This window comes from Chiloscyllium punctatum, chromosome 22, assembly GCF_047496795.1.
Source record: "Chiloscyllium punctatum isolate Juve2018m chromosome 22, sChiPun1.3, whole genome shotgun sequence".
Taxonomy (NCBI): Eukaryota; Metazoa; Chordata; class Chondrichthyes; order Orectolobiformes; family Hemiscylliidae; genus Chiloscyllium; species Chiloscyllium punctatum.
In genome coordinates this window covers 55549359-55576591 of record NC_092760.1, presented here as the reverse complement: position 1 = coordinate 55576591, position 27233 = coordinate 55549359, and the positions used below count along the sequence as shown (strand labels likewise).

Genomic DNA, 27233 nt, shown 5'->3' with positions numbered 1-27233 from the left:
TCAATAAAACAATAAATTTAACCCTTAGCTCACTGTTTTTCTTTTGCAATGTAGACAGACTATCGTGAGAGGCATGACTAAGATATTCTGATTGGCAGTGCAGATGTAAGGTTTCTCTTTGTAGGCATTCTCTTTGTAATTGCAGTATAGCCCCACAATGATGACCTTCTAAATTGCTAGAAAAAAAATGTTGAAGATTTTAACCTTCCATGAGAAATCATCAAACTTAAGGAAAAAGCATATAACTGCACAAGGATGGTTGACAGATCAAACAATTGGTCAGAATATAAAGAACAGCAAACAATGACCAAAAGAATAATCAAGAAGAAAAATATGACAGTACAGGAGGAAGCCAGAGAGAAAGATAAAAGTGGATAGCAGGAGTTAGTGTTGGTCCTCTTGGGGTAAGAATGGAGTTAATACCAGATAATTCAAAAAAAGCAGACGAATGAACACATATTTTGCTTCTTTCTTCACTGTAGAGGATACAAAAAGGTGGTGGGCACGGGAGAGAGACCAAGTGAAAGTACAATCAGTGGAGAAATAGTACTAAAGCAAGCCGACAAAGCAATGGGCTGACAAGATTCCAGGTCTCCTAAAAGAGGTAGCTAATGAGATAACAAATGTGTTGGTGTTAATGTTCCAAAATTCCCTAGATTGAGGGAAGATTCCATCAGATTGATATGACACAAAGATAACCTTCCATTCAAGAAGGGAATGAAGCAGCAAACAGAAAACTATAGGCCAGTTGGCTTGATGTCTGTCATTGCGAAGGTGTTAGAAATGGTCACAGGTTATGGCTGGGCATTTAGGAAAATTCAAGGTAATCAGAAAGTGTCAGCAACTTGTGAAAGGGAAATCATGCTTTAACCCATCTATTAAGATTATTTCAAGGAATAACATGTGCAGTGGATAAAGAGAACCTGTAGACAGATTATATTTGGATTTCTAGAAGGTATCAAAGTTTATTGGAGAAAATATAAGATTATGGTGCAGGGAGAAACAAGTTAGCATAGACTGTGTGACAATTCCTACTCTATCAACATCCCAAAGTGTAGGTCAATAATAAAAACCTATTTATGTTCTAATGGTGAAGCTATTCAAAGAAATAACATTACAAATCACACTTTGAGGCATCTTACTAAGCTTCATTTAATGTTGTTTATCACTCTCCATTTTGTATATCTCTTGCTTTGAGGCTTTTTATACCTTGGCACCAGTTTTAACCAGTCTAAATCAGGAAACCATAAAATGGCCTATAAAACTAAGCATACGTTTTGCCTAAGCACTAACAAACATTGAATAGCTATTGCAATATGTAACTATATGAAACAAGAGGGAAAAATCAACTGAATGTAAAAGGTAAGAATAATTATTAAAGGGGATTACAATTCTTGACAACTTCAATACAGTTAAACACTACCTTTAACTATATAATTTTCAGATAATTCACTATTCATTGAAGCTTGCCATTCCCATCCCATTGGGAATACACATAATAAGACAGACTTCAAGTTATCTATACAATATATTAGTTTTCTGAGAGGTAAATGAATTCTTAGCTCTGAAAAGATTAAGTTGCTGCAGGTGTCAAAAGTTCAATCATTCCCACAGCTGAATGTAAGACCTGCAAATGAATGGAAGAGAACTTCTTTCAGAAGTGGCTAACGAGAATAGGGATCATTTGTCTTTAACTTCTTAAATGCCATCTGCTATTCATGGTTATTGGGAACTGAGACTTAATTATTTTCTCTTTTCCATCTCAATGAATAGGCTAATAGAGAGCAGAAATGTAATAATTTGAATGCCAGAAATCTGATAAATTGCTGAAATAGTTGACTGGACAGGTAGCTTCTGTGGATAGAGAAAGAGTAACAGACAGAGCCCCCTGCTCATGCCAGAGATCAGCTTGGAGGCAGGCAGTAAATTTAAGGAGCTGGGATGGACGTGTACATCAACGCCATCTTACCATTATTTGAAGCTCTTATGTTGACGCCAACTAAAGACCATTTTAGGATCTCAGCCCACCCCTGCTGGGGTCCAGTTGTAAATGAACCTGTCACCATACCTGATGAAGGAACTCATCAGGACAGGAGGGTTCACTGAGAGCCCTACACCTTGCCCTTGCTACCGAACCACCTTGGCCCCTTCACTGGAGGTCTCTCTCCAGCTCTCTGAGTGGCAAACAGGGCACCAATGGCAGATTAGACAGTATCATCATAATCTACAAACTCTTATGCTCTATCCTTCAATTATACAGATTTCAATATTGCACCAGATAGAATTAGACAGCTGCAACACCAACACAATTCTTTCCTTCTAACCAGCAGCCCTAGTGCCCATGAAAACCCGATGTTCTCCACACTACATACCTATCGCTTGGCTTGCTCCATGCTCTTGGTACTCCTTTAACTGCTCTTTCCACAGCAGCCACAGCCTGCCAAGCAACACTGCTGGCCTTTGGATGGATGGCAGCTCTCAGTACACAAGACACCTGCCTTCAGTATTCTCATTCTCAAGAAGAATCCATATTGCAGCTCATCATGCTGTGAAATCCATCTCGTAGATTTGTTACTAATAAAGGCAGCAGAGCTGCAGCTCAATGAGTAGTTGAGTCAGGTGCTGCTAACATTAACAATGTAGGTCACAGAAATATAAATTCTAGATTAACATTAAATCTTAGTCTTGTGTGATGGAGGAAAATTACCTGGTCATTAAATGAGAAGTGGCTTTTGTCTTAAACAAGGTGTAGTTATTGCATCTAGCTGTAAGTCACGTGGGTATGATTGACCTTGCTTACTCACACTATGAGGGAGACCTTTATGTTAGGTCTTACTCCTCCAAGAACTGAAGCTATCCCCCTCCCTAGTCCATGTGACATCATATAAGATGGTTCTTAATGCAATCATTGACATTATCCCCCTCCGGTCTTTACACAACACTCATTGTGTTGAAAGGCTCACTGCTGGCTTCAAGTTATTTTCTGATCAACCTTTTTAGTGATGTTTTTACACATGTTTGAAACAAGTGTGACTTAAACCTGGGTCTCGTGACTCAGATAGGAACACTACTATTGTGTGACAAAAGTCCTCACTGCTGACTTCAACAGTGCTTGATTGGCTTGTGGTTCCTGAAGAAAGGCAGCAGAGGTCTCTCTCTAGCTCTCTGAGTGGCAAACAGGGCACCAATGGCAGATTACACAGTATCATCATAGTCTACAAACTCTTATGCTCTATCCCTCAATAATACAGATTTCAATATTGCATCAGATAGAATTAGACAGGTGCAACACCAACACTATTTTTTCCTTCTAACCGGCAGCCCTAATGCCAAAATTAGCAGCGATCTAGAATGAAATTTTGTTTCCCTGGTCTGTACGTATCCATGGAGCATTACGATTAATGTCTTTCTTTTCTGCCTCATAGGAATGAATCTATTCTCTAATTGTTAAAGATCACACAACGCCAGGTTATAATCCAACAAGTTTAATTGGAAGCACACGAGCTTTTGGAGGGCCACTCCTTCATCAGGTGGCCTGGTGTTGTCTAACTGGGTCATCTTTTCCAGAAGCTTCTAATGTTTAATTACTATTTTCCTATTAATTTTTGAGAGGACTTAACCTTGTAATTTCGTCTTGCCGAAGCTAGTTCTGCTCCAGTTAAATATTTTCACACTCGATTGTTCCTGGTCCTTGTTCGAAGAAATTTTAAACCTCATGCTATGGTCTGGACTATTGTCTAAATATTCTCTTTTTGAAGCATACTCTACTTGTCCCACTTCATTTCATAGATCTGGATCCAGCACAGCTTTGTTCTTCACTGGAGGATCTGATGTAAAAGTTCCTTTTTGAGCATTTAATGAATTTTTCCACCACATTGCCCTTCACACTGTTAGTAGCCCAACCTTTATTAGGATAATTGAGGTGACACATTATAATTACTTTGTATTTTTTGCAACACTCTTTGTAATTTTCTTGCAAATTTACACCACTATCTCCTTCTCAGTTTTGGTGGCATTTAACATGCACCCAGAAGCAGAATATCTCCGCTATTTTTGCTTTAATTCTAACCAAATAGATTCTCTCTTTGACCTCCTCAACACATCATCATTCTTCAGTCCAAAAATAGTATCTTTGATCAGTACTGTCCTTCCTTATCATTTCTCAGTACCTCATTCTTACGAATGGTAAGTTCCTATCCTCACTAATACCCTGGTGCCACATAGCTGAGTGTACCTGTAGCTCAGTAGCTTTATTTGCAAAGAACATTTATTCTCACGCAAATTTGTAACTTATTCTCCAATGACAGAAAATAAAATCAGAGCTAAAGTGTAAATACCTGTATAGCACTACCCACATGCTAATAGAGAATGAGCTGTTTTCTGCTCCAATAGTGCCTGATTCTCTGTTTGCCTCTTTTGCGATCCTTCTTCCATTATAATGCAAAGTACTCCCTTTGCAAATGTTAATTGAGGAGGTGGCGACTTAGAGGTAATGGCACTGGACTAGTAATTGAGAACAGCAGGCTAATGGTTTGAGGACAGAGATTTGAATCCCACCATGTCAGATGGTGAAACTTGTATTTAATTTTGAAAATCTGGAATTGTCATTAAAGAAAATCATTTGTTTCACTAATGTGCTTTAGGGAAGGAAATCTGACATCTTTATCTAATCTGGCTGCTTCTGACTATAGACCCACAACAATGTGGTTGACTCTTGACTACACTCTGGGTAATTATGGATGGGCAATAAATGTTGGTCTAGCCAGCGACACACATATCCAATGAACAAAGAAAACAAAATTCAGCTGTTTAATCCCACTGGACACATCCAAACAATTCAGTTGTATGGAGACTAGCAACAGATTGGTTCAATGTTGGGTCAGAGCTCAGTAAGGACTATTCAAAATAAAAATCATTGTTAGGATCACTAAAAGAGTTTATAATGTTCTTAATTTTTCTGGTATTGGAAGATTTTAGGCTTTGCTGCACCTACATTTTCAGAAATAATTGTATATCAGTACATGATCAGTTCAGGACACTTTGAAAACTGACCTCTTCCATGTGGTGCAAAACCAGGTAAAGAGGGCAAAAAGAAATGTGTGTGCACTTCTGATTTTAGGACAAGTGTACATTTTCCTGGAAAGAATTGATACAGCACTATTGACACAGCACAGCACTCATGGAAGGCTTCAGGTCATCAAGTCCCCATCAACCCTCCAAAGAGCAACCCATTCCCAACCCTATAACCCTGCATTTCAAATAGCCAATCAATCTAATTTGCCCATCTTCAGACCCATGCAGACACGAGGAGAATGTACAAATTCTACACAATTGCCCACAGCTAGAATGGAACCTGGGTCTTTGGTATTGTGAGGCAGCAGTGCTAACTATTGAGAGCGACCACATACTCATTATGCCATGATCATGATCAAGTGCCATGATCTCTTCCATTAAGTGCAACCTCCATCCATCTCACAAGTTTGTTGTCATGATCCTATACAAATTATATTCAAATATCACAGTGATACAAAATTTTAGGAACATGAGTCTTTTGATGGTAACCATAGAAGAGCACGTTCTGAACCCCTTCATTAGCTCTACTCAAAAGGAGGAGGCAAGTTAGGTCTGTGAACTAATCTCTGCTGTAAAAACAGCCAATAGAGCAAGCTTCCAGAGATTGACCTGCACCCGTGATCTCTTACAGCAAGAGGCACGATCACCAATAGAAAGGATTGGTGTCGCTAGTTTAGGACATAGCAGTATCAGTATATAAACCAGATATTAAATGAGGTATGGATAAAGAGATAGAAGATGTATGATTTCTATGGATTTTGAAGATTCCAGACATCATGAAGACAATGATGTTTGCTAATGGTTCAAGGATTAATGTTTTACAAACTCAGTCTGACTATTTTCAGCCATGCAGTCACCAGGTGACAGATGGAATAAACTGATTGAGACTGATGATTACAAGAACACAAGTTAATTCAGGTCTGAGAAGGAGACCTTTAGCCTATTCTTTAATAAATTAATTATTAATGTAAGTTAATTACATTAAACATATTTTGTTGTTATCAGCAATGAGAAGAAAATCGAAAAGCAAGATTTCATTTAGGATATTCTCAGTAACGTGAAGACCGAAGAAATCCCTATTAGAACATGCTGGGAGTCAGACAATGCATTTTCTGAACATTGATGTTCCTAAAAACGTTATAAAAGAATAGAAAACAGTTAACAGAGTGTAAAGGCACTTCCTACAAAACATTCACATATAAATAACCCTGAGCTTTATCACCAAAAGTAACATAGACTATGTCATTTTTGCAGCAAATAGATATGTTGAATTAACAAGAAATAATTTCATTTTCTATTTTCTGGTGGAATTTCAAGATTTTACAATTAGATTATACACTGGATATATGATATTAATCTCTTTAAAAATGGGCTTTACTCCTTAAATTCTGCTGTTAAAAATAGCAATGATGTAATATGCTATTGCTCTAATAATCCCCATTTCCTATTTTATCTTGTCCGTGTCAATGCAAGACATTTTAAAAAAGGAAGTCATTGCATTCCTAAAATATTAGAGAAGCTGGTTTAATCACTGAATTAATTATAATGAGGTGTGATATATTTATTTTTAATATAAAATGTACTTGAAATTGAAAGTAGAATTTATGTTAGTATTTTGATGGGTTATCCTCTCTTGGGGATTGATTAGCTCAGTTAGCTGGATGGATGCAGAGTGACGCGAACAACATGGTTTCAATCTTTCTCCTCACCTGATGCATGGTGACCCTCAGGTTAAATTCACCACCAATTATCTCTCCCTAATGAGAGAGCAACCCTATGGTTCTCACGGATACTGGCAAACTTAGGTTCCTCTCGAGTAGTGGGATATAGAGGAATCTCGATTATCCGAATACCAATTATCCGAAAATCGGATTATCCGAAGCAGATCTCTCAAGGTCCCGATGGAAACATTACATCAAAGATGTGTCTCCAACAGTGATTGTATCTTTTGTTTACAGTGATTAAATAGGCACTGTCGCCAAATGTCTGACTGCCCGCCCAATCTCTCTCCCCACACTTTCCCTGGAGTTTTATACAGGAGTGTACCCTAAACCCCTCTTCCCCAGATAAAATCTCCAACCTGTACAGGACAAAGGTGGAACCTGTCAAAATGTTGCACTAAAAAGTTGTGTATATGGCTGTGGCTGCATTTGTGCGTGTGAGTGCACTCACACGCACTATTTGGAGACTTACCCCCCAAAGGGCAACTGCAGCAGTCTTGTTGTTGGTATCCAGTCCAGCTGCACCAGAGTAGGGAAGGGTGTGTATGGGTGTCAGGCGGGGGAGGGGGGGGTGCGATGTTGGTTGGGGTTGGGGTGAGGGGTGTTGTTGAACGGGGTTGGGGGTGTTGGAGCAGGGGTGGTATTGGATGGGGCGGGGGCAGTTTTGGGGACGGCGGGTCGACGTTGAACAGGGTTGGGGATGGGGAGTGTTAGGGGCGGGGGTAGTGTTGGACGGGGTTTGCGGTAGAGGGGTGTTGGGGTCAGTGTTGGGGACGGGGGCGGTTTTGGACTGGGTTGGGATAGGAGTTGTTGAAGGGAATGGTGTTGGGCGGGTTTGGGGCAGGAGGTGGTGGTGGATGGTGTTAGGAGTGGGGGGGGGGGGGCGGGGCCTCGTGCACTGTGTGCTGCTGCAGTCTCCGGAACAAGGAGCAGAGTTAAATAACTCGGAGCCCCAGAGGAAAGGCATTAAATCAATTAACTGAATAAGCAATTATCTGAATGAAATAGTGCCTGCCCATCACATTCAGATAATCGAGGTTCCCCTGTAGATCACACAGAGTCATAGAGTTATACAGCATAGAAATTAACTCTTGGCTCCAACCTGTCCATGCCAACTAGACATCCTAGTCTGACCTAGTCCTATTTGCCAGCATTTGGCCCATATCCTTCTAATCTGTTCCTATTCATGTACATCCAGTTGCCTTTTAAATGTTGTAATTGTATCTACTTCCACCACCTCCTCTGGCAGCTCGTTCCATACACACATCACTCTCTGCACGAAAAGGTTACCCTTCAGGTCCTTTTAAAATCATATTGATATTCAATATTAATCTATTCATTATGGGTCAGGAGTTATATTGTTATTTAGTGTTACATAAATAATATTTAATTGGAAGAACATTTCAATTTATCCCATTTACATAGCCAATTCATTCAACTAACATTAACATTCAAAATAAAAAACTCTCATGTCACAAAGTCTCCAACAACTTCAAAAGGTAATACCATTTTATTAAAATACTCAGAAAGCTACTTTTCAAGAACACTGTGAGATGGGAATAGGGTCATTGTGCTCCCAATTTATGGTCTTGAACTTAACATTTAATTCCTACAAGTGAGTCACCTACCCATTATTTTGTTTAGCTCCTTTACAAGAGTGATCCAAACACCCTGCTGTGTCAGATAAGAGGTTTAATGATGTATCTAGGACCCCGATGCACAAACAAAAGTAGGCATAAAGCACCCTAACTTCTACAATCGTCTCTATCCCATTAATATGAGTTTTAATGCATTAATGCCAAAAGTTTTTGTGTTCCTCCAAAACAGTGTGCCACATTGAACATAGGTTTCCTGTTTCCATCTGCAATAAAAGAAGTCCATATCAAAGAGGATATCAGGTGGATGTGCAATTGTGTCATTTGTTCCATTGTCTGGCCAATGTTTAAATCAGGCCTTTTATATTTTAATATATCTAGAATGTTTTGCTATACAAAATTGTAAAGTAACTAACATGGATCGTTGAACATACTTTTCAACCATCAATCCACTCCATGAGTAGCTTTACTTCTGTTATTTTATGTTGCCCTCTTATTTCTGTTATTGAAGTGGGATTGTCTCTAATAGTCATTCATCAAAGTCAACCTGCTACTGTCTTGTCTCATGTCAAATTGTTCATTGACTCACTAAGAAATAGACTCACACCAACTGATTCATTCCTCAATGTTCATCAACAATTTATTCAGACCTGGTCTATACTCTTCTTGTATTCAATGTAATGCAATTAAATGACACATATAAGATAATAAGGATAGTGAAATCACGTTAAGTTTAAAGGTGAAGACAGCAGGCTCAAGTTATAATAGATCACATTATAAGAGCACTAGGCTAATAATTTGGCAATGATGCATCAGTGAAATTCCTACAAATATAATGGAATGCAACCTGATTTTACAAAATAAATATTTGCTTCTGAATGAAAATAATGTTTTTGTATGGTGTATAGTTATGGTCACAAGTAGCGTTTTTATATGGCATATTATTATGGTCACCGAATTTATGGAGGAAGTATGAAGCAATTTCCTTCAATGTGCACATTCCATAGCAGGGGAACTAAATTTTGTTTTTGTTCTTCTCAAAGTACATTAGTTGAGTGTTCAATGAATACTCTGGAGATGAAATGTCTTCTTTTCTTGCCCCTACTTTGATTGCTTTGTAATGAGACCAGAAAACATTGATCTGTTTCTATGATGTGGATGTGCTGACATCGATTCCTATGCCCTGTATTGCTCCAGTGTGTTTGCTCCACTTATTTCTGTACAAATTGACATCAGCTGGAGATCAGAGAGGAGCTTTTTGCATGATTGTTTGGAAATAGAACAAATTGGAAAGCAAGTTCATATGTACGTCAATCGTTTTCTGTTAGCTCACATTTGATGAGCAAAACAGGTTGGGGTAGAATTGACATGGATGTGGACTTTGGATATCCATGCAACCAAATGCTGACAGCTACCTGATGCCGAACCAATTCAACTCGAGAATCAGGCCTCACCATTGTTCAGTCAGCAGGTTGTAGCACAATAAATGCTACAATAAATGTAGCACAATAAATTCCTGAAGAAGGGCTTATGCCAGAAACGTCGATTCTCCTGCTCCTTTGATGCTGCCTGACCTGCTGCGCTTTTCCAGCAACACACTTTTAAGCACAATAAATGTACCACATAATATCAGAGATGCCCATGGGCTATGGACTGAGCATGATTGCACGTCAACTGCATGCTACCCTACTGTATCCTGTATTGAAGAATGTTTGTATGTTATGATGAAACAACAATCCCATGTAGGAGTCTGGTCACTAGCGATAGAATGCAATGTAGTAGAGTTTATTAGAAACTGTATAGCTTGTCCACTCTAAATAAAATCTGTTAAACCAGAGCCTGCACCTTTATCGACAACTCAATGTCTATCAAAACCATAGCAACAACTCGAAGGTGAATTCTTTGAAGAAGTACAAGCAAATTCCATAACCACCATCTCAATCATTGACATTCTAGACAGGTGGTTTACAAAATGAGGACTGTTGTAGACTGCCACTACAGGCAATAGGCTGCATTTACTTTCATTCAGTACATAGAGTTCCAAGCAAGCTACAGAATTCATTACTATATAACAACATGACACAACCTACAATTGAGTTGAAAAATTCATAAGGTCACAGAGGATAGTCTAAGTTAGAGGAGTAAACATTTGAACAACCTATTCATATCTTAATACTTTACACATATTGATTCACCTCATACTTGGTTGAGTTTGCAAACATATCAGTCAAAAGTATGGTAGGTCATAGCTTGTACATACCACAGACCATTCTCAAGTTGTCACCACCATCCAAGAAGATTGAGTAACAGCAGAAAAAAATGGCAAAGCAACATGATATAGCAAAAGTGTTACTTTGTGGTGTCCAACACATAAATCACAACTTACTGATCAATCATGGAGACTCTAATGGTAGATCGCACTCCCTCACCATGTGCAAATCAAATGTCATAAAACTACAAGATCTCTACTTCTGGAAACCATGTAGCTAGAGAAAGTTTGGTCCTGATGTACTCTCATTGCTGCGTAAAGTAAATTACGTGGTGACGTTGCAAGCAACTGAATAAGAAATATACTAGGGACTGATGTGTAGAGTCAGTTTGTTACAGTACCAGGGAAATACAAGGCTATTCAGCCAATTATGTCCATGCGGACTCTTTGTAAGAGTATCTCAGTTGGTCATGCTCCTTTGATTGTTCTCTGTAGATCAGCAGGTTTTTTTTACACCACCTGTTTAATCATTAGGTTTATCCATTTGAAGAAGAATTGCAGAGAACCCTGGCATGCCCCACATTCAATATTTGAGCAACAGAAACTGGTCAGAGGCCCCAGAAACAAACTGCCTCTACAGAAATATCTGCCTGAAACCAACAAACCTTCCTTAGCTCCATCAAGTCCATAACAATACAGCTTGTTCTGCTGCATCCTCAAACTGGCCTTTAGATTAATTATCCCTCATTTATAATTTCTTCTTTGATCTTATCAAGAAAATAGATTTTACCATTGTACAGGATTCAGTAAGGGCTTTAAAATTAATTTAACTGCATCTCTCAAAACAAAAATCTCTAAACAGCTATTGCTGCAAAAATTGAAGACATTGCTTGTCCAATTCTTCTTTAGTGAACTGACACCTTCTATTTTAAAGCTTTATTTCTCTGACTTTATTAAAACAAACATGAATAATCCACAAAAATACCAATTCTTTAGGTGAGCTGGCATTCTCTAAAACTTACTACTTTAAATACCTTTGCTTTACAGCTTTAATCTTTAATAAGTAAAAATTACCTCTAAACTATTAATTTTAACCATGAACTAGATATTTAAAACAACTTTCTATTCTTTGACATGTAAATATATCTGAGTACATTTCAATCAACTTTGCACAAAATCATATCTTCCAGATATTTTCAGCCTCAACGGAGTCATTACATTAACAAAATAGAAGTACCCACACATTATTGTGTTTTCTTCATGATTTAATGCGGCTAGGAATGGCTTTAAGATAGAGGGATCCTACAAGTAAAAATTATATTTTTAATCAAGTCCTTGAATTTATATTTAAATAATTTAAATTTTTGATACTCATGCATATGTCCATTCCTGAGAATTAAGGGGGAGCAATTAATCTCACATTAATGATGGAGAATTGGCCTTCAAAAAGTGTTTTAACTGAATTGATCTACCTCTTCTACCAATTAAAAGAGTGCTATAAAAGTACTATAATTTACAAAATGATACTGACCTGTATTTCATGGGTTAACGCTAGTTCCACCATCTGACTGAATGACTGGCTAAATGATGTTAGGGTATCAATAATCTCAGTTTTCACAGAGGAAGCTGTTGCTTCATCTTCATCATGCATACAGCTGTAGGGAAAGAACATGCAAAAGGTTGAATCACAATAATGGTACAAATGAAATTAACCTTTGGGAATAATCTTCAATATATCAGGAAGAATTACAAAAACTATTTTAACAATACAAATATCACAATAATATTCTGGTACCAATGTTCACATTATTACAACAAAATCAACTCTACATGTAGAATCTTACAGGAGACTGAATAATGTAGAATAGGCACCATCAGTCCAAAGCTGCCCTGCATGATTCCTGACATTTGCCCTGGACATGGCCAACATAGGGAAATTGGTGACCTACTATGTGGGTAAGGTCCTGGATGTCTTGTAGGACAGGGTAGTGCTAAAATGGGATTACCTCTTGTCCCAGGACCAATAGTGGAGGCCACACAACATATCATGCCAGTCTGGTACAAAGTTGACAACTGGGGTAAAGCATCTAGAGAAATGTACAGTGCTGTAGAAAGATGGCTATGTAAGTGGAACTCTTCTGTCTAACACCACAAAGTCACTCAATCTATGTTACTGTAGTTACCTCCCACCAAGGTTCATGCTCTACTACTCTCACTATTGCCTGTAACATCTTTCCCACTCTCCCTCACCCACGACAACCCAAATACCAGAGACACTGTATGCCTTCTGTGCTGCCTTTTCATTCAGTACACTTCCCCATTTGACCCAATAGTAAGAACTGTGCCACTCTTATGACTGGATGTCATAATTCAAGAAAAGAACAAGAGGTAAACCAGAAAACTTCAGACAATCTACCACAGTGGTAGAGAAATTATTGAAGGGACAGAATTAATTTGCATTTGGAGAGGCAGGCATTAATCCAGTTAACATGGTTTTGTTAGGGGGAAGGTCAAGTCTGACCAGCTTGACTGAATATTTCAAAGAGGTGACTAGGTGTGTAGATGAAGGCAATGCATTCAACATAATCTACTCAAGCTTCAGTAAGGCTTTTAACAAGATGCCACATGGGATTCTGGTCTCCAAGAAAAATTGGCTAATTGATTGCAGAACAGGCTGAGTGGCAGGAAATAGGGGGTGATGGATTTGGTGGGGGGAGATTGCTTTTGTGACTGGAAGCCTATTTGTAGTAGAGTTTTGTAGGGATCAGTATTGGTACCCTTGTTGTTTGTGATACATATATACAATGCCCTTACATTACAGGAGCATTTTGATTGGTTGGCTAGATTGTCTGATTAGTGGCAAATGTGATTCAATCCAAATAATCGTCATGATTTGGAGATGGCAGTATGGGACTGGGGTGTACAAACTTTAAAAAAATCGCACAATACCAGGTTATAGTCCAACAGATTTAATTGGAAGCATTAGCTTTCGGAGTGCTGCTCCTTCACCAGGTGGTTGTGGACCTGATGAACCACCTGATGAAGAAGCTAGTGCTTCCAATTAAACCTGTTGGACTATAACCTGGTGTTGTGTGATTTTTAACTTTGTGCAAACCAGATAAATATGAGGTGATGTATTTGGGTAGGACAAAAAGACAAGGGATTATATAATGAATGGTAGATCCTTGAAAAATACCAAGGAACAGAAGGACCTTGGTGTGCATGTCCACCAGTCCCTTAAGGAAATGGGACAGATAGATAATGTGGTTAAAAAGACACTTGGGAAAAGTGCCTTTATTAGTTAAGGCATTGAGTTAAAGAACAGAGAGATTAAAATAGAACTGTATCAAATGTTGATTAGGTCACACCTATAGTATCGTACATGGGTCTAGAATCACATTATAGGTGGCATGTGATTGCACTGGAGAGGGTACAAAAGAGATTTCCCAGGATTTGCATGGGCTGCAAAGTTTCAGTTGCGAAGAAAGTTTGGATAAACTAGGGTCATTTTCCTTGGAGCAGTGGAAACTGAAGGGGAACATGATTGAAATATAGAAAATTATAAAGGGCATTGATAGGGTAGACAGGAAGAAACTTTTCCCCTTGATGGAGGAATCAATGACTAAGGGGCATAGTCATAAGGTAAAAAGGGAAGGTAAAGCTGCCATAGTCTTACCAGAGAGAGATGATGGTGATGGTTTAACTTGAGAGTCACCACACTGCAGGTAATGGGAGAGGCTGAGAAGCAGACTCCTTCAGGGTAATCTCAGCTGGTGTGGGAATTGAACCCATACTGGTGATGTCACTCTTTATCAAAAAAACAATGTTCAGCCAACTCAGCTAACTGACTCCCATTTCTGAGAAAGGGCAGTGGTTTAAAGAGGATGAGAGGAATTGGAACTCACTGCCAGTAAGAGTGATAATTACTTTGATCAGAGAAGATTTTGCTATGACAGGGTAGCATCCAGATTCATTGTAATCCTGGAGTTCAGGTAAGAGGTGAATAAATATGGGATATGACAAAAAAGTGTTCAAGAATTTTAGAGAGGAAAGGGAGGTTAGTGATGGGACATTAGTTGACAAGAACTGCAGGTTGAAGACTTGCTTATTGAGAATGTGATATGACAGTTTTAAAGAAGAGTAAGTCAATAACTCAATTTTTAGGAAGTGGATTTTAGAAATGTATTTAGATATACATTTGTGACACCAAGGCATACAAGGCTATGGTCCAAATGTTGGAGAATGGGATTAGAATAGTTAGATGGCTCTTTATAAATGGCACAAACTTGATGGGCTGAAGTTTTTTTTCTGTGCTGTCGACCTCGAAGACACTAGCCCTATAATATCAAGGTCAAAATCAGCTTTTCAACAATGTTGATATACAGTCACCATTGTAATTTTACACTGTCTCAATGTCAGTAAAATGATGTTTTCACAGATTTTCACAGAATGATCACAATACTATTGAAACATTTATTAAATTCTTCCTATATCAATTAGTAGATTCAGATAATTTCTGTAATTTCCTGCATTTCAAATCAATTGTAAATAAGTTAAAAAGGTTGATCTTGAGTAAGAATAGCCTTGCTCTGTACTAAAACAGGATTGCTGTAGGACTGTCACAAGGAAGGCTGGTCAAAATTATGATGTGTGTCTCTAGGGAGTTGGAATATATTTGGGTCAGTAAATTTTCATATCTGTGCCTTAAAGTTTTGTTTCCCACTGATATTTTTCAGACCTGTAGATTTAAATGCTGGGTCAGATGTATAAAATTTGTAACATGTTTAAAATCTTGAAGGTTTTAGATAAATAAAGAGAAACTGATTGAAACAGCCAAAACACCGATGACCAGAGTGCATAGATGAAGGAGATTGGCCAAACAACCAGAGAAACACGAGGAAAGACCTTTTACAGAAACAACTAGTTAGAATTTGGAATAGAGTGCCTGATAGAGTTGTCAATATAGATTCGGTATACTCTTCAAAAAGGAATAGATTAATAAATGTAGAAAAGATGCCAGGTTTTTGATAAAACAAAGGGAGTAGGACTAGTTGGATTATTTTGAAAGAACCAATTAGTTTTAATGAGCCTTTTAGATGATGATATGACTTCCTGTCTTGTTTCTGTCACCAGGATGTTTGATCATTGGTGTAGTTCGAGTCAATGTTGACCCAAAGATGCTAATGGTGCTGGGTATGAAGTGTCATGATGCATTGAATGTTGTTTGAATATTATTGGACAGAATTTAACAGACAAAGTGGGGGTCTCACCCACCAGTTGGACAGCTGATGCATGAGCCCATTTGGTGAAGACCCGCCATATTAGCAGCAACCAACCAAGGCTCCTTCAACAGTACCTTCTAAATCTACAATCACGTAACAGGACAACAGCAACAGATGCACAACATCTGTAAATTCTCCTTAAAGCGAGACACCATCCTGATTTAGAACTACATTATTGTTCTTCCATTGTCGCTAGATCAAAATCCTGGAATTCCCTCCCTAACAGCACTCTGGGTATCCCTATACCCAAAGGACTGCAGTCCTTTGGTGGCACTTCACCACCTTTTTTTCACAGTTTGTGGTGTCCACATCTCAGGAACCAATAAAAATTGAAAAGTAAATCAATGCTTAAATCAGTAAGAGACCTTCCCTGGGATCAAGGACTCTGAAGACAGAAATCCCAAAATCCTGCCCCAATTCCTCCTCCTCATCTTCTTCTCCTGCATACTCTCACACCCCACCCTAACAATGTTGGAGCTTATCAGAATATGCAGCAAACATGTTGAAGTATAACACTTACTATAACATAGCTCTGGACACTGTAACAAGGTATAACAGTGGAGTGATTAGTGTCAATTCCAACTTTGGGAAAAAGTTCCAAATTTAAGCATTCATTAACAAACTAACAATTTATGGGTTCATGGACAAATCTTAGAATCCATTTTCAAATAAATTAGTTTCAAAGGGCTCTATAGCTGCTCTCAATTTTATGGTAAACTTAAAACTTTGAATAAATCTGATAAATTTAATCAAAAAAAGGTCATCTTCCAATTGTTGAATGAAGTTTAGGACTAGAACAATCATATTTTATTCAACTTGTATCAGAGACAAGAATATTAGTAGTGAATAACAAAGCAGAAGGATCATATTCGACATGTCAAACAATGACTGAGTTCAAACTAGAGATCTCAGTGGAAGCTGGGGAAGTCAAAATTTACCTCTCAGTTATTGTAGTCAGGTGACAGCACTTCTCTATTAAAATCATTTCAAACTGCAGAGAAACAAAAACAAACACGTTACAATTGACGTGCAGTAAAAGTATTGCCAGTACAACACAATATGTACAGCTATTTGCAGTTAAAGTCTCCTCGCATGTGTTGGTCTTTGAATATTTCATTGTTGTGTTTTGAGTAATGCTCATTATTAATTCAGCTAATCTAATATTGAAGACACAGAAATTGCAACATGCATAATCTGCAAAAGATATTGGTCTCAGTTTTGTTTCTTATTTGAAATAGATTAAGTTGTATGTCAGATATCATTGAGCATAATTTTATAAAATAATTTCCATTGTCAAGACAATCTGGTTAAAAAATCAAAGTCAGACTGGGATGAATGTCTCCTTTCTCTGCTGACGGTAGGACTCTGTGAAATTCACTCATACAATTGCCAGCCCATTTCAAGCATGGAAGAATCTTCCATACAAATTATGTTTAATTCAACATTGTATGGCACAAATTTGGCAGAGAAATTGTACAATGTGTTGCTTGAAAGAAAACATCACATTGAAACTACCACCGCTTGCAATTATGGTTAAGACACATTTTGAGGATTGTCGACAATGAAAATAAATTACAATTAATTTGAATTCAATGTGAGAGTAGCGACAAGCTTTGTATAAAACATTGACATTTCTTCCAATGTGCCATCTAAGCCATTGCTACTTTGATCTTCAGACATCCACAGAATCCCTGTAAAGTCACACACAGTGCACATGGATCAAAAAGGTTTCATTGTGACTTAAATGTTCTTACGCAAGGAGACAGTCAATCTCCACAATTGATATAAACACAACTTAACAAAGGAAGTGAAGAAAATCAGCTTCTGACAATATTGGATAAGATACTGAAAAATGCATTTGTATGAATTTATGCGAAAAGACTTTATATGAATGTTAAAGAAGTAGATCAGACTTAATGGTGATGCCATCCATAGCTGAGCAGCAAGTCTACATTCACAGTCTAAGTTTATACACAAACAATTTCCACTTTCACAGGAAAGAAGAGACTGCTAACATTCATGAAGTTGTACCTGATCAACAATAGTGTCATTATAAGGCCAGGAGTAAAATAAAAGATAATTAGAAAAACATAAGCTTACAAAATAATTGCTACATTAAAACACCTTACAAAAGACTGTCCACACATAATGAGTCAGTGAAAGGATACAATACTATGAGCTTTGATGTAAATTTGCTTCAAATCTTAACACCATGTTTGCTGCTTCATTAATGTTAAGTCATTCAGTTAATTAAACAGAACATTGAATCATTTTGTTCCTGCACACAATAAGTATCTTTGTCGGGCTTGAGATTACAAAAGTGTAAATGTGTTTTTAAACACTAATATTCTGTTCTTGTGGTAGAAAAATAATGATTGTGAACCTACTGAGTTGAAGTCTACAATGTCAACAACTGAATATCTGACCTTCTGAGACACATAATTATTTGTTTTTTTCTACCACAAGAACAGAATATTTATGTTTAAAAGCACATTTACACTTTTGTAATCTCAAGCCTGACAAAAATACATTAAATTTCAGACCAAAAGTAATTTTCAAGTAAGCCTTCAAGCTTTTATGTATTAGAGGAATTAAAAAAAATACAATCTTATCAATTAATATCAATTTAATTGCTCTTTTGGATTGAGAACCAATTTTCCCTGATTTTGAATTGTTAAGTAACACATTATAATTTTCAATATAATAATCAGATGCATTAACCTTTCAAACAAGAAATGTACGTGACCACAATGGCAACTTGCAGTAGGATAGCCTCTTTATTCAGATTAAGTATCCCAAGGCATTATCAAACATAACTTAAAACTGAGCCATCTATGTCAATATTAGGACAGATGACCAGTATTTTGATTAACCTGAAGATTTTACCGATGGTCTTAGAGGATGAGGAGAGTGTAGAGGTGGAGAACCTTGAGGAATTCCAAAGCTCGTGTCATAGAGCCATAGAGTAAGAGTCGGAAACAGACCTTTCGGTCCAACTCATCCATGCCAACCAGAAATCCCAACCCAATCTAGTCCCACCAGCCAGCACCCGGCCCATATCCCTCCAAACCCTTCCTATTCATATACCCATCCAGATGCCTTTTCAATGTTGCAATTGCACTAACCTCCACCAATTTCCTCTGGCAGCTCATTCCATACACGTACCACCCACCGAATGAAAAAGTCACCTCTTAGGTCTCTTTTGTATCTCTCACCCTAAACCAATGACCTCTAGTTCTGGACTCTCCCACCCCAGGGAAAAAACTTTATCTATTTATCCAATCCATGCCCCTCATGAATTTATAAACCTCTATAAGGTCACCCCTCAGCCTCCAACACTCCAGGGAAAACAGCCCTAGCCTATTCAACCTCTCCCTATAGCTCAAATCCTCTAACCCTGGCAACATCCTTGTAAATCTTTTCTGAACCCTTTCAAGTTTCACAAAATCTTTCCGGTAGAAAGGAGACCAGAACTGCATGCAATATTCCAACTGTGGCCTAACCAATGTCTTGTACAGCCGCAACATGACCTCCCAACTCCTGTACTCAATACTCTGACCAATAAAGGAAAGCATATCAAATGCCTTCTTCAATATCTTATCTATGTGCAACTCCATTTTCAAGGAGCTATGAACCTGCACTCCAAGGTCTCTTTGTTCAGCAACACTTCAGAGGACCTTACCATTAAGTGTATAAGTCCTGCTAAGATTTTCTTTCCCAAAATGCAGCACCTCACCTTTATCTAAATTCAACTCCATCTGGCACTCCTCAGCCCATTGGCCCATTTGATCTAGATCCCGTTGTAATCTGAGGTAACCTTCTTCGCTGTCCATTACACTTCCAATTTTGGGTCATCAGCAAACTTACTAACTGTACCTCTTATGCTCGCATCCAAATCATTTGTATAAATGATGAAAAGTAGTGGACTCAGCACCGATCCTTGTGGCACTCCACTGGTCACAGGCCTCCAGTCTGAAAAACAACCCTCCACCACCACCCTCTGTCTTCTACCTTTGAGCCAGTTCTGTATCCAAATGGCTAGTTCTCCCTGTATTCCATGAGATCTAACTTTGCAAACCAGTTTCCCACGGGGAACCTTGTCGAACACCTTACTGAAGTCCATATAGAGCACATCTACCATTCTGTCCTCGTCAATCCTCTTTGTTACTTGTTCAAAAAAACTCAATCAAGTTTGTGAGACATGATTTCCCACGCATAAAGTCTTGTTGACTATCCCTAATCAGTCCTTGCCTTTCCAAATACATGTACATCTTGTCCCTCAGGATTCACTCCAACAATTTGCCCACCAACGACATCAGGCTCACTGGTCTATAGCTCTCTGGCTTGTCCTTACCACCCTTCTTACTGTGGCACCACGTTAGCCAACCTCCAGTCTTCCAGCATCTCACTTGTGACTATCAATGATACAAATATCTCAATAAGAGGCCCAGCAATCACTTCTGCAGCTTCCCACAGAGTTCTGGGATACACCTGATCAGGTCCCGGAGATTTATCCACTTTTAGGCATTTCAAAACATCCAGCACTTCCTCCTCCGTAATATGGACATTTTTCAAGATGTCACATTCTATATCTTCCATGTCCTTTTCCACAGTAAATACTGATGCAAAATACTCGTTTAGTATGTCCTAATCAACTGAAGGCACAGAAAACAATAGTGAATGTTAAAATATTGGGAACATGCAAGAGATTTGCACTAGGAAAGCATAGTGATCTTGGAGAATTCCAAGGCTAAAGGAAGTATATATAATATATATATATATAGTGATAGGACTTGATGTTTATGTAAGTAGACTCTTCGTTAGCATTCCAGTCAGAAGTTTGACCCTGTACAACCAGAGCTTCCTCCTCTGTAGTGTAACAATAAATGTACTAAGAAGTTACTAAAAAGTCAGACCTGATCTTGTATAATTTCCTGAAGAATGCACAAAGTAAATAATCAAACATGGTGACAGTGATAGTGACATTGATCCAAGATAGAAGGTGCTTTTGAACCTGAAGAGCCATCAGGCAAGACTGAGTAATCATGAGGCAAGGTTGCACTACGAGGCAAGAGAGTCCTTACAAAATTATGTCAGGATAGTGGTTCAAAGGCTCACCCAAAGTGAAGTAAGGTAGTTGAAGTTTTACTCAGGAGAACTGAGGCAAACTCAGAAGTGGGAACATGTCTGTGCCTACTCAACAGTCAGTGCTCTTTTCAAGGTAATCTGCTGCTGTCGCAGGATAGTCTTTCAAAGTTAAAAAAAAAGAAATTGATGATTTTTCCTGAACTTGAGCGTTTTCAGCATTTAACATCAAGCCTATGTTTATCATTGCTATCTGATGGTCAAATTGTATTACTGACTGAGTTACATAAATTGAGAATTCATCAATGACCTTAAGTAGGGTATACTGCTCAATTGCTAGCTTATCATTTGTATTTCTTTGCCAACTTTACTGATTTTTCCAGTCTGAACTTTTTTCAGTGTTAATGGTGGTGTCAAAGGTTCAATAATCTGAAACATCCAATATCTTTGTTTTTCTGCGCAGATGCTGCCTGTCCTGATGACTATTTCCAGAATCTTCTATTTCTTATTTCAGACTTGTAGCATCTGCAGTATTTTACTCTTGAGTTACAAAAAGAGTATGATAAAATTTGTGAATAAAGGAATGGTGCAAAATTAAATTCAAGACATCAGAAGAAAACATGGCCATCAAAAATATTCAATAAAATGATATTGAGTAGTTGGGTGAGACTGACAAAAATCCAGGAGTTATAGATGTTGTGTTTAACACATGCTGTCATTGCAAATCAATAATCAATGATGCTAACAATCCAAATACTAAATTGTTTCAGTTGTAAGATTGAGGCCATTGTGCTGATATAACTATCATTATTTGTATCCTAGACATCCAAGACACAATCACAGAAAATCAGAAAACCTATTTGTAACAATAGAACTGATTCTAGACTCCTTAACTCTGAATGGAAATGAATAAAACAAGCACAATAACAAAATTAAATCTGGAACACTATTTCAAGTTGAATAATGATGCAGGCAATAAGTTAGCAGCAGGCCAGTTCATGACCAGTGTCAGGAAGTACTTAATCAAGAAGAGTCTAATCAATACTCATAATTGTTTTCTGACTAGGATGGTAGTGACAAGATCACTAAATCACTCAATAATCAACTGACATTCTTTAATTCACAATTATATTTCAAATCTCATATCTAGGTTGTTCAAAAGTCTTTAATAATATTATTCTTTAAATATCGTTTTCAATCGATCATGGAGCATTCATTTTCAGCTGTCATAACTGATCTATTTTTAACCAAAAATATCCATCAATTATTGTTATTTAATCTATGAAATTGGTTAAAAAAAAACCTAGAAATGGGAGATAGCTGTTGAGGCAGTGCAGGTTGGGGATGCGTGTTGTGATCCCATGGAAACCTAGCTGCAGCTAGCTCACCTGAATTGCCTGGCAATTTGAATTTTCCTGAGGCAATTGTCCAAAGACACCAGCTCTGAACTAGAGTCAGACAGTCAGAGGATTTCCAATCACTTGAAGTCTTCTATAGCCTTGGGTAACTACTGAAGCCTCTTCAATTACTTTCTGATCTCTGTTATCCCCACACCTCTAACCAATTTCCATCAATTCTGATTATCCCCCAATCTCCCCTCCACAAAAACACAATGACTTGACATTCCTTGACCAGCAATAAACCCTCCACTATATCCTGCATACAACCCTGGACACAACATTTGCCCCTAACCCAAACTTTTGACCTCCTCTGAGAACTTTCCCACTTAGCTGCCATTCCACCAACTGCTCTATGCTGCTAAAGGTAAGAAGTCACAAAATCTGCAGGGAGAACTCACCTAAATGTGAATGCCATTGTTTTTGTCCAATCAGGATCAAGAAAACCATTCGGAATCGCTGGACCAAATATAAACTTGGGGCTCGTTGTTGCAGGGGCAGTATCCCAGTGTCTGCTTGAGGAGGGTTGCCTGTCATAACATGTCTGATCAGGTTGAATAGAAAATGTCTATAAAGTTGAATAGTACAGCTCAGCCTAATCTCATTCTCTTACTCTCAGACCTGAGTTTTACTTCTGGTTGATGGTCTACTGTCACACTGATGCGAGGAGCAAAAATGTAGCTTTCTACCTGCATCTTTGGCTTCCAGCATCAGACTTCAGTAAAACATATTAAATGTCTATTAACATGCATCAGTTGCTCCTTCACTTCATACCCTTTAAAATATTGTGACTATTTACTTCAAATTTATGACCAGCCTTCCTTGTTAGATAACCAAGTGGGGTCACAAATCTGTGTATTAATTAATTAATTTAAACACAATGCAATACACTTCCAGATGAAATAGACCTGCTTATCATATTGTATGCATAAAACACATAATGCCCAGCTTGTTTAATTCCTCTTTTGTAAAATTGTCAATTCATTCCTATCTTTCAAATCAACAAAGATTAAATTGTTATGGAGGTGCAAAATTAGATCATGCAGTGAGTTGATAGCACTGAGTTTCTTCTGCAATAATCAATTGTAAAGCATGCTTGCAGTCTGCTACAAATCTGTTTCATGTGACCGATGGAGACCAGCTTTCCTTCCAGAGAACCTGACCTGCACAGAAAGACAAACTTTGGAAAGATTATATCTTCGCGTCTGCAAGTGTTCAAGACACACTCAGACTATCTCCATCTGCTTGTTAACATGGTTCAATGTTCTATTCCTCCACGCCTTTCTGAGACAAGAACCTGCCTGTCTCTTTTCCAAGCAATTTAAAAATCTTTGTATTCACTTCATTTACTACCAAGTGCAAATTAAGTTGTTCCAACCAGGATCTGATTCCAAGTTTGAGCATTCATGGTGAAACAGATACATCCATAAACTGATCAGCTTTCTCACATTCAAACCTCCATCTTAATTCTCCAGCTAGTGGAGCCAAAGTTTAATTAACCCCAATTAACCCCAAGCGTATGAAAACTGTGTGCAGGCTAATTGAAATGGTAGTAGCAGGCAGTATACTGCTAAGCACATTGCTGGATGGCTGGATGCCTCAGCAGGAGGGCCCCCCAACACCTCGAGCATCTATTACCACTTTTAAATGTATTTACCTCATAATGGCTGGTGCAGGAACTGTATCTGGAAGAGACTTTGAGCAGAAGGAATGAAGTGTACTAAGTGTGCTCCAAGGTTCCTTGACACAGATTGAAGGTCTTGGTGCAGGGAATAAATTGAGATGAGTAGTCCTCTTCCCATATAGGCAAAGAAGTCCTCCAAAACTTCTTTTTAATTTATTCACTTGATGTGGCATCACTGGCTAGGCAGCATTTAATACACATCCCAAATTACCCAGAGGGCAGTTAAATGTCAACCACATTGCTCTGAGACACATGTAGGTTAGACCAAGTCAAGACAGCAGTTTCTTCCCCTAAAGGACATTCGCAAACCAGGTGGGTTTTTTTCCTGGTAATTGACAATGTTTTCATGGTCATCATTAAATGACTAATTCTAGATACTTATTGAATTCAAATTCCACTATCTGCCATGGCAGGATTCAAACCCATGTCCCCAGGACATAACTAAGCTTTTTGATTTAATAGCTGAAAATGTGTTGGTGGAAAAGCGCAGCAGGTCAGGCACCATCCAAGGAGCAGGAGAATCGACATTTCGGGCATGGGCCCTTCTTCAGGATTTGATTTAATACTCTATTAATAATAACACTGCACCATGACCTCTCTTGAAAGACATACAGAAGTCAACGGAACAAAAAGCCATTGCTATCAATAAGCAATCAAGCACTGATGACTGGGATGTAGTGCAGGAAGAAGTTTAATGATCTCACATGAATAGCCAAAATCAGCAAAATAATTGTCAAATGATTTTGTTTTCAAACTGAACCATCATTCTCACATACTGCTTTACTCATCACAGCATTTCACTAACCAAGCAACATTATCAAGCACCAAATATATAATACTTCATCTTGCCTTAATTAGAGTTATAGCATCATACAGCACAGAAACAAGCCCTTCAGCCTGGCTTATCCATGTTGACCATGTTTTCTAATCTAACCTGGACCCATTTGCTTGCATTTGGCCCAAATCCCGCTAAATCTTTCCTTTGCATGTATCTGTCCAAGTGTCTCTTAAATGTTGTAATTGTACCCATCATTTCGTCTGGCAACTCATTCCATATACACTTAGCACTGCTGCAAATCCCACACACCTTGATGTTATTGTGCATGTGCTGCCAGCTATTCAACTATGACAGCCACATCAATCAAGCATATTGCATCGCTGTCAGACATTCCTTTCTTTTGTTAGACAAGTTAATGCAAGACTTGAGGAAGCTATTTTTAATCAGCAAGGGATAGTTATTGTTACATGTCCATAACGTGATAAAAGAGACAGTGTCCGTCATCAGGAGACTGGCTAAAATTTTAATATGAATTCACCTGTCCAGATAAGTGGAGGCCAAATTTTTGAGTCATTTCACCAAATTTATTTTCACAATATCCATGATGATTGTGCAGCTAAGGTCCCTGCTCTATCTGCTCTCATTCCATCCTTTGAGTGGAGACTTTCTCAGTTGACTACTGAGATCATAGTCACATCTCAACAAAACTCAGATATTTATTAAACCCTACCTCTATGTCTTCCTCAACAAGCATATTTCTCAGTTTCCAGTATTGCTAACTGAAAGCACTTTCACAATATTTTGATGGAAAACTATAAACCTGAAAATATCACCAATTCTACCATCTTCTGCAAAGTCTGTTGTTCACAGATTCAGCCTCACAGTTGTCCCAGCCCTGGTTATTGGAAGAAGTAGACAAGGGTCTGTTGGCTGACCTCAAATTATACATTCAACAGTTGAAATTACAAAAGGAGGATTAGTAACATCATCCCAGATTTTATAGCTGTCTCTGAGCCTATGCATCAGTTTCAAGACCAGACTTGTCGATCAAGAGATATCATTTTGGCTTGACTGTACTTCAACTGGTCTCATCTTGCTGTACTCTTCCACAATATCATCTGTTGAAAAGATCATTTGACAGTGACACATAGCTGAATAGTGAAGCTGTATCATTGAACAAGAACTGATGGATTTTCACTGTTGACTTTCGTAAGTAATATAATTGTTTTTTACTTTTTCATGCTGTATTCTCAAACATAGAACGAAGGGATGAATGAATCGCATGGCGAAATGCCAAGTATTTGTTCACCTTTTCAAAACACCCATAAAAAGTCCATGAATTAGTCTGAAATTTTTGCTCACATTCTGTCGAGCAATGGAATAACTGCCAGGATTACTTTACTACAAACCAAGCAAGCTGGTCAAAGTTTAAGAATTTTCTGGGTTGTCATGAAAAAATCTAGGATATTAATCATGTGCTTCATTATGACTGAGGGACCTTCTGCATTTGGGAGAAAGTGAGGGCTGAAGATGCTGGAGCTCAGAGTCAAGAGTGTGTTGCTGGCAAAGCACAGAGAGTCAGGCAGCATCCGAGGAGCAGGAGAATCAACGTTTTTGGCATAAGCCCTTCATCAGGAATGAGGCTTGTGGATCGGGGCTGAGAGATAAATGGGAGGGGGGTGGGGTTCGGGGGAAGGTAGCTGGGAAAGCGATAGGTGGATGACGGTGAGGGAGAAGGTGATAAGTCGGGGGGGGGGGGGGGAGTGATGGGCAGTTCCAGAAGGTGGTGCCGAGTTGGAGGCTTGGGAACTGGAAAGTTGTGGGGGGAGGGGAAAAGAGGAAGCTGTTGAAATCCACAGTTGTTGAAAGCCATGAGAGTGATCATGGGTTTAGAAGGTGTTGTCTCAGGGATATTTAGGGAAATTTCCACAGTTTTTTTTTAAGATAGTACACACTGCTACACTCTTGACCTTCTGCATTTGCAGAGTTTGTTGTACTCTATGATTTGATATAGTCTGTAAGATTTCAATACACTCAGTCTGACAATTAATGGTTGGAGGACCAGTGTAGTTGCTGAAGAGAGTTGAGGGCTTTGGTACTTTCATCACATCTTCAATGGCTGTACGTGGTAATTCTTCATAACAGCAGTGTGTCACAGAAAGTGGAATAAGAGCAGATGAAGAATTCTGTTCACCCTTGTCTGGAAGTAAGTCAGGAGCTTGGGGCACTGTATCAATAACTGGAAAGGATTTTACTCTTGAAAGGCAAAATTATAATTCAGGATAAATATCTCCTTTGAAGAGATTGTTTAGATTTGGATGCATCCAGCCAGTAATACGCATTAACCATCAAGAAGCAACTTCGATACAGAACAAAAAGAACCTGAGAAATATTCCCCTTTCCTGAAAT

General features: G+C 38.4%; 1 protein-coding gene across 1 annotated transcript in view; it reads right to left on the bottom strand.

Annotated features, from left to right (window-relative positions):
• Nucleotides 1-27233, bottom strand: part of LOC140493662 (protein inscuteable homolog) — a 422044-nt gene that overhangs the window by 180588 nt on the left and 214223 nt on the right. The window contains exons 4-5 of the mRNA XM_072592362.1: nucleotides 16819-16871; nucleotides 12130-12253 (exon numbers count right to left, since the gene is read on the bottom strand). Of these exons, the coding sequence (XP_072448463.1) occupies nucleotides 12130-12253; nucleotides 16819-16871 (177 nt within the window). The remainder of the gene's footprint in view (nucleotides 1-12129; nucleotides 12254-16818; nucleotides 16872-27233) is intronic.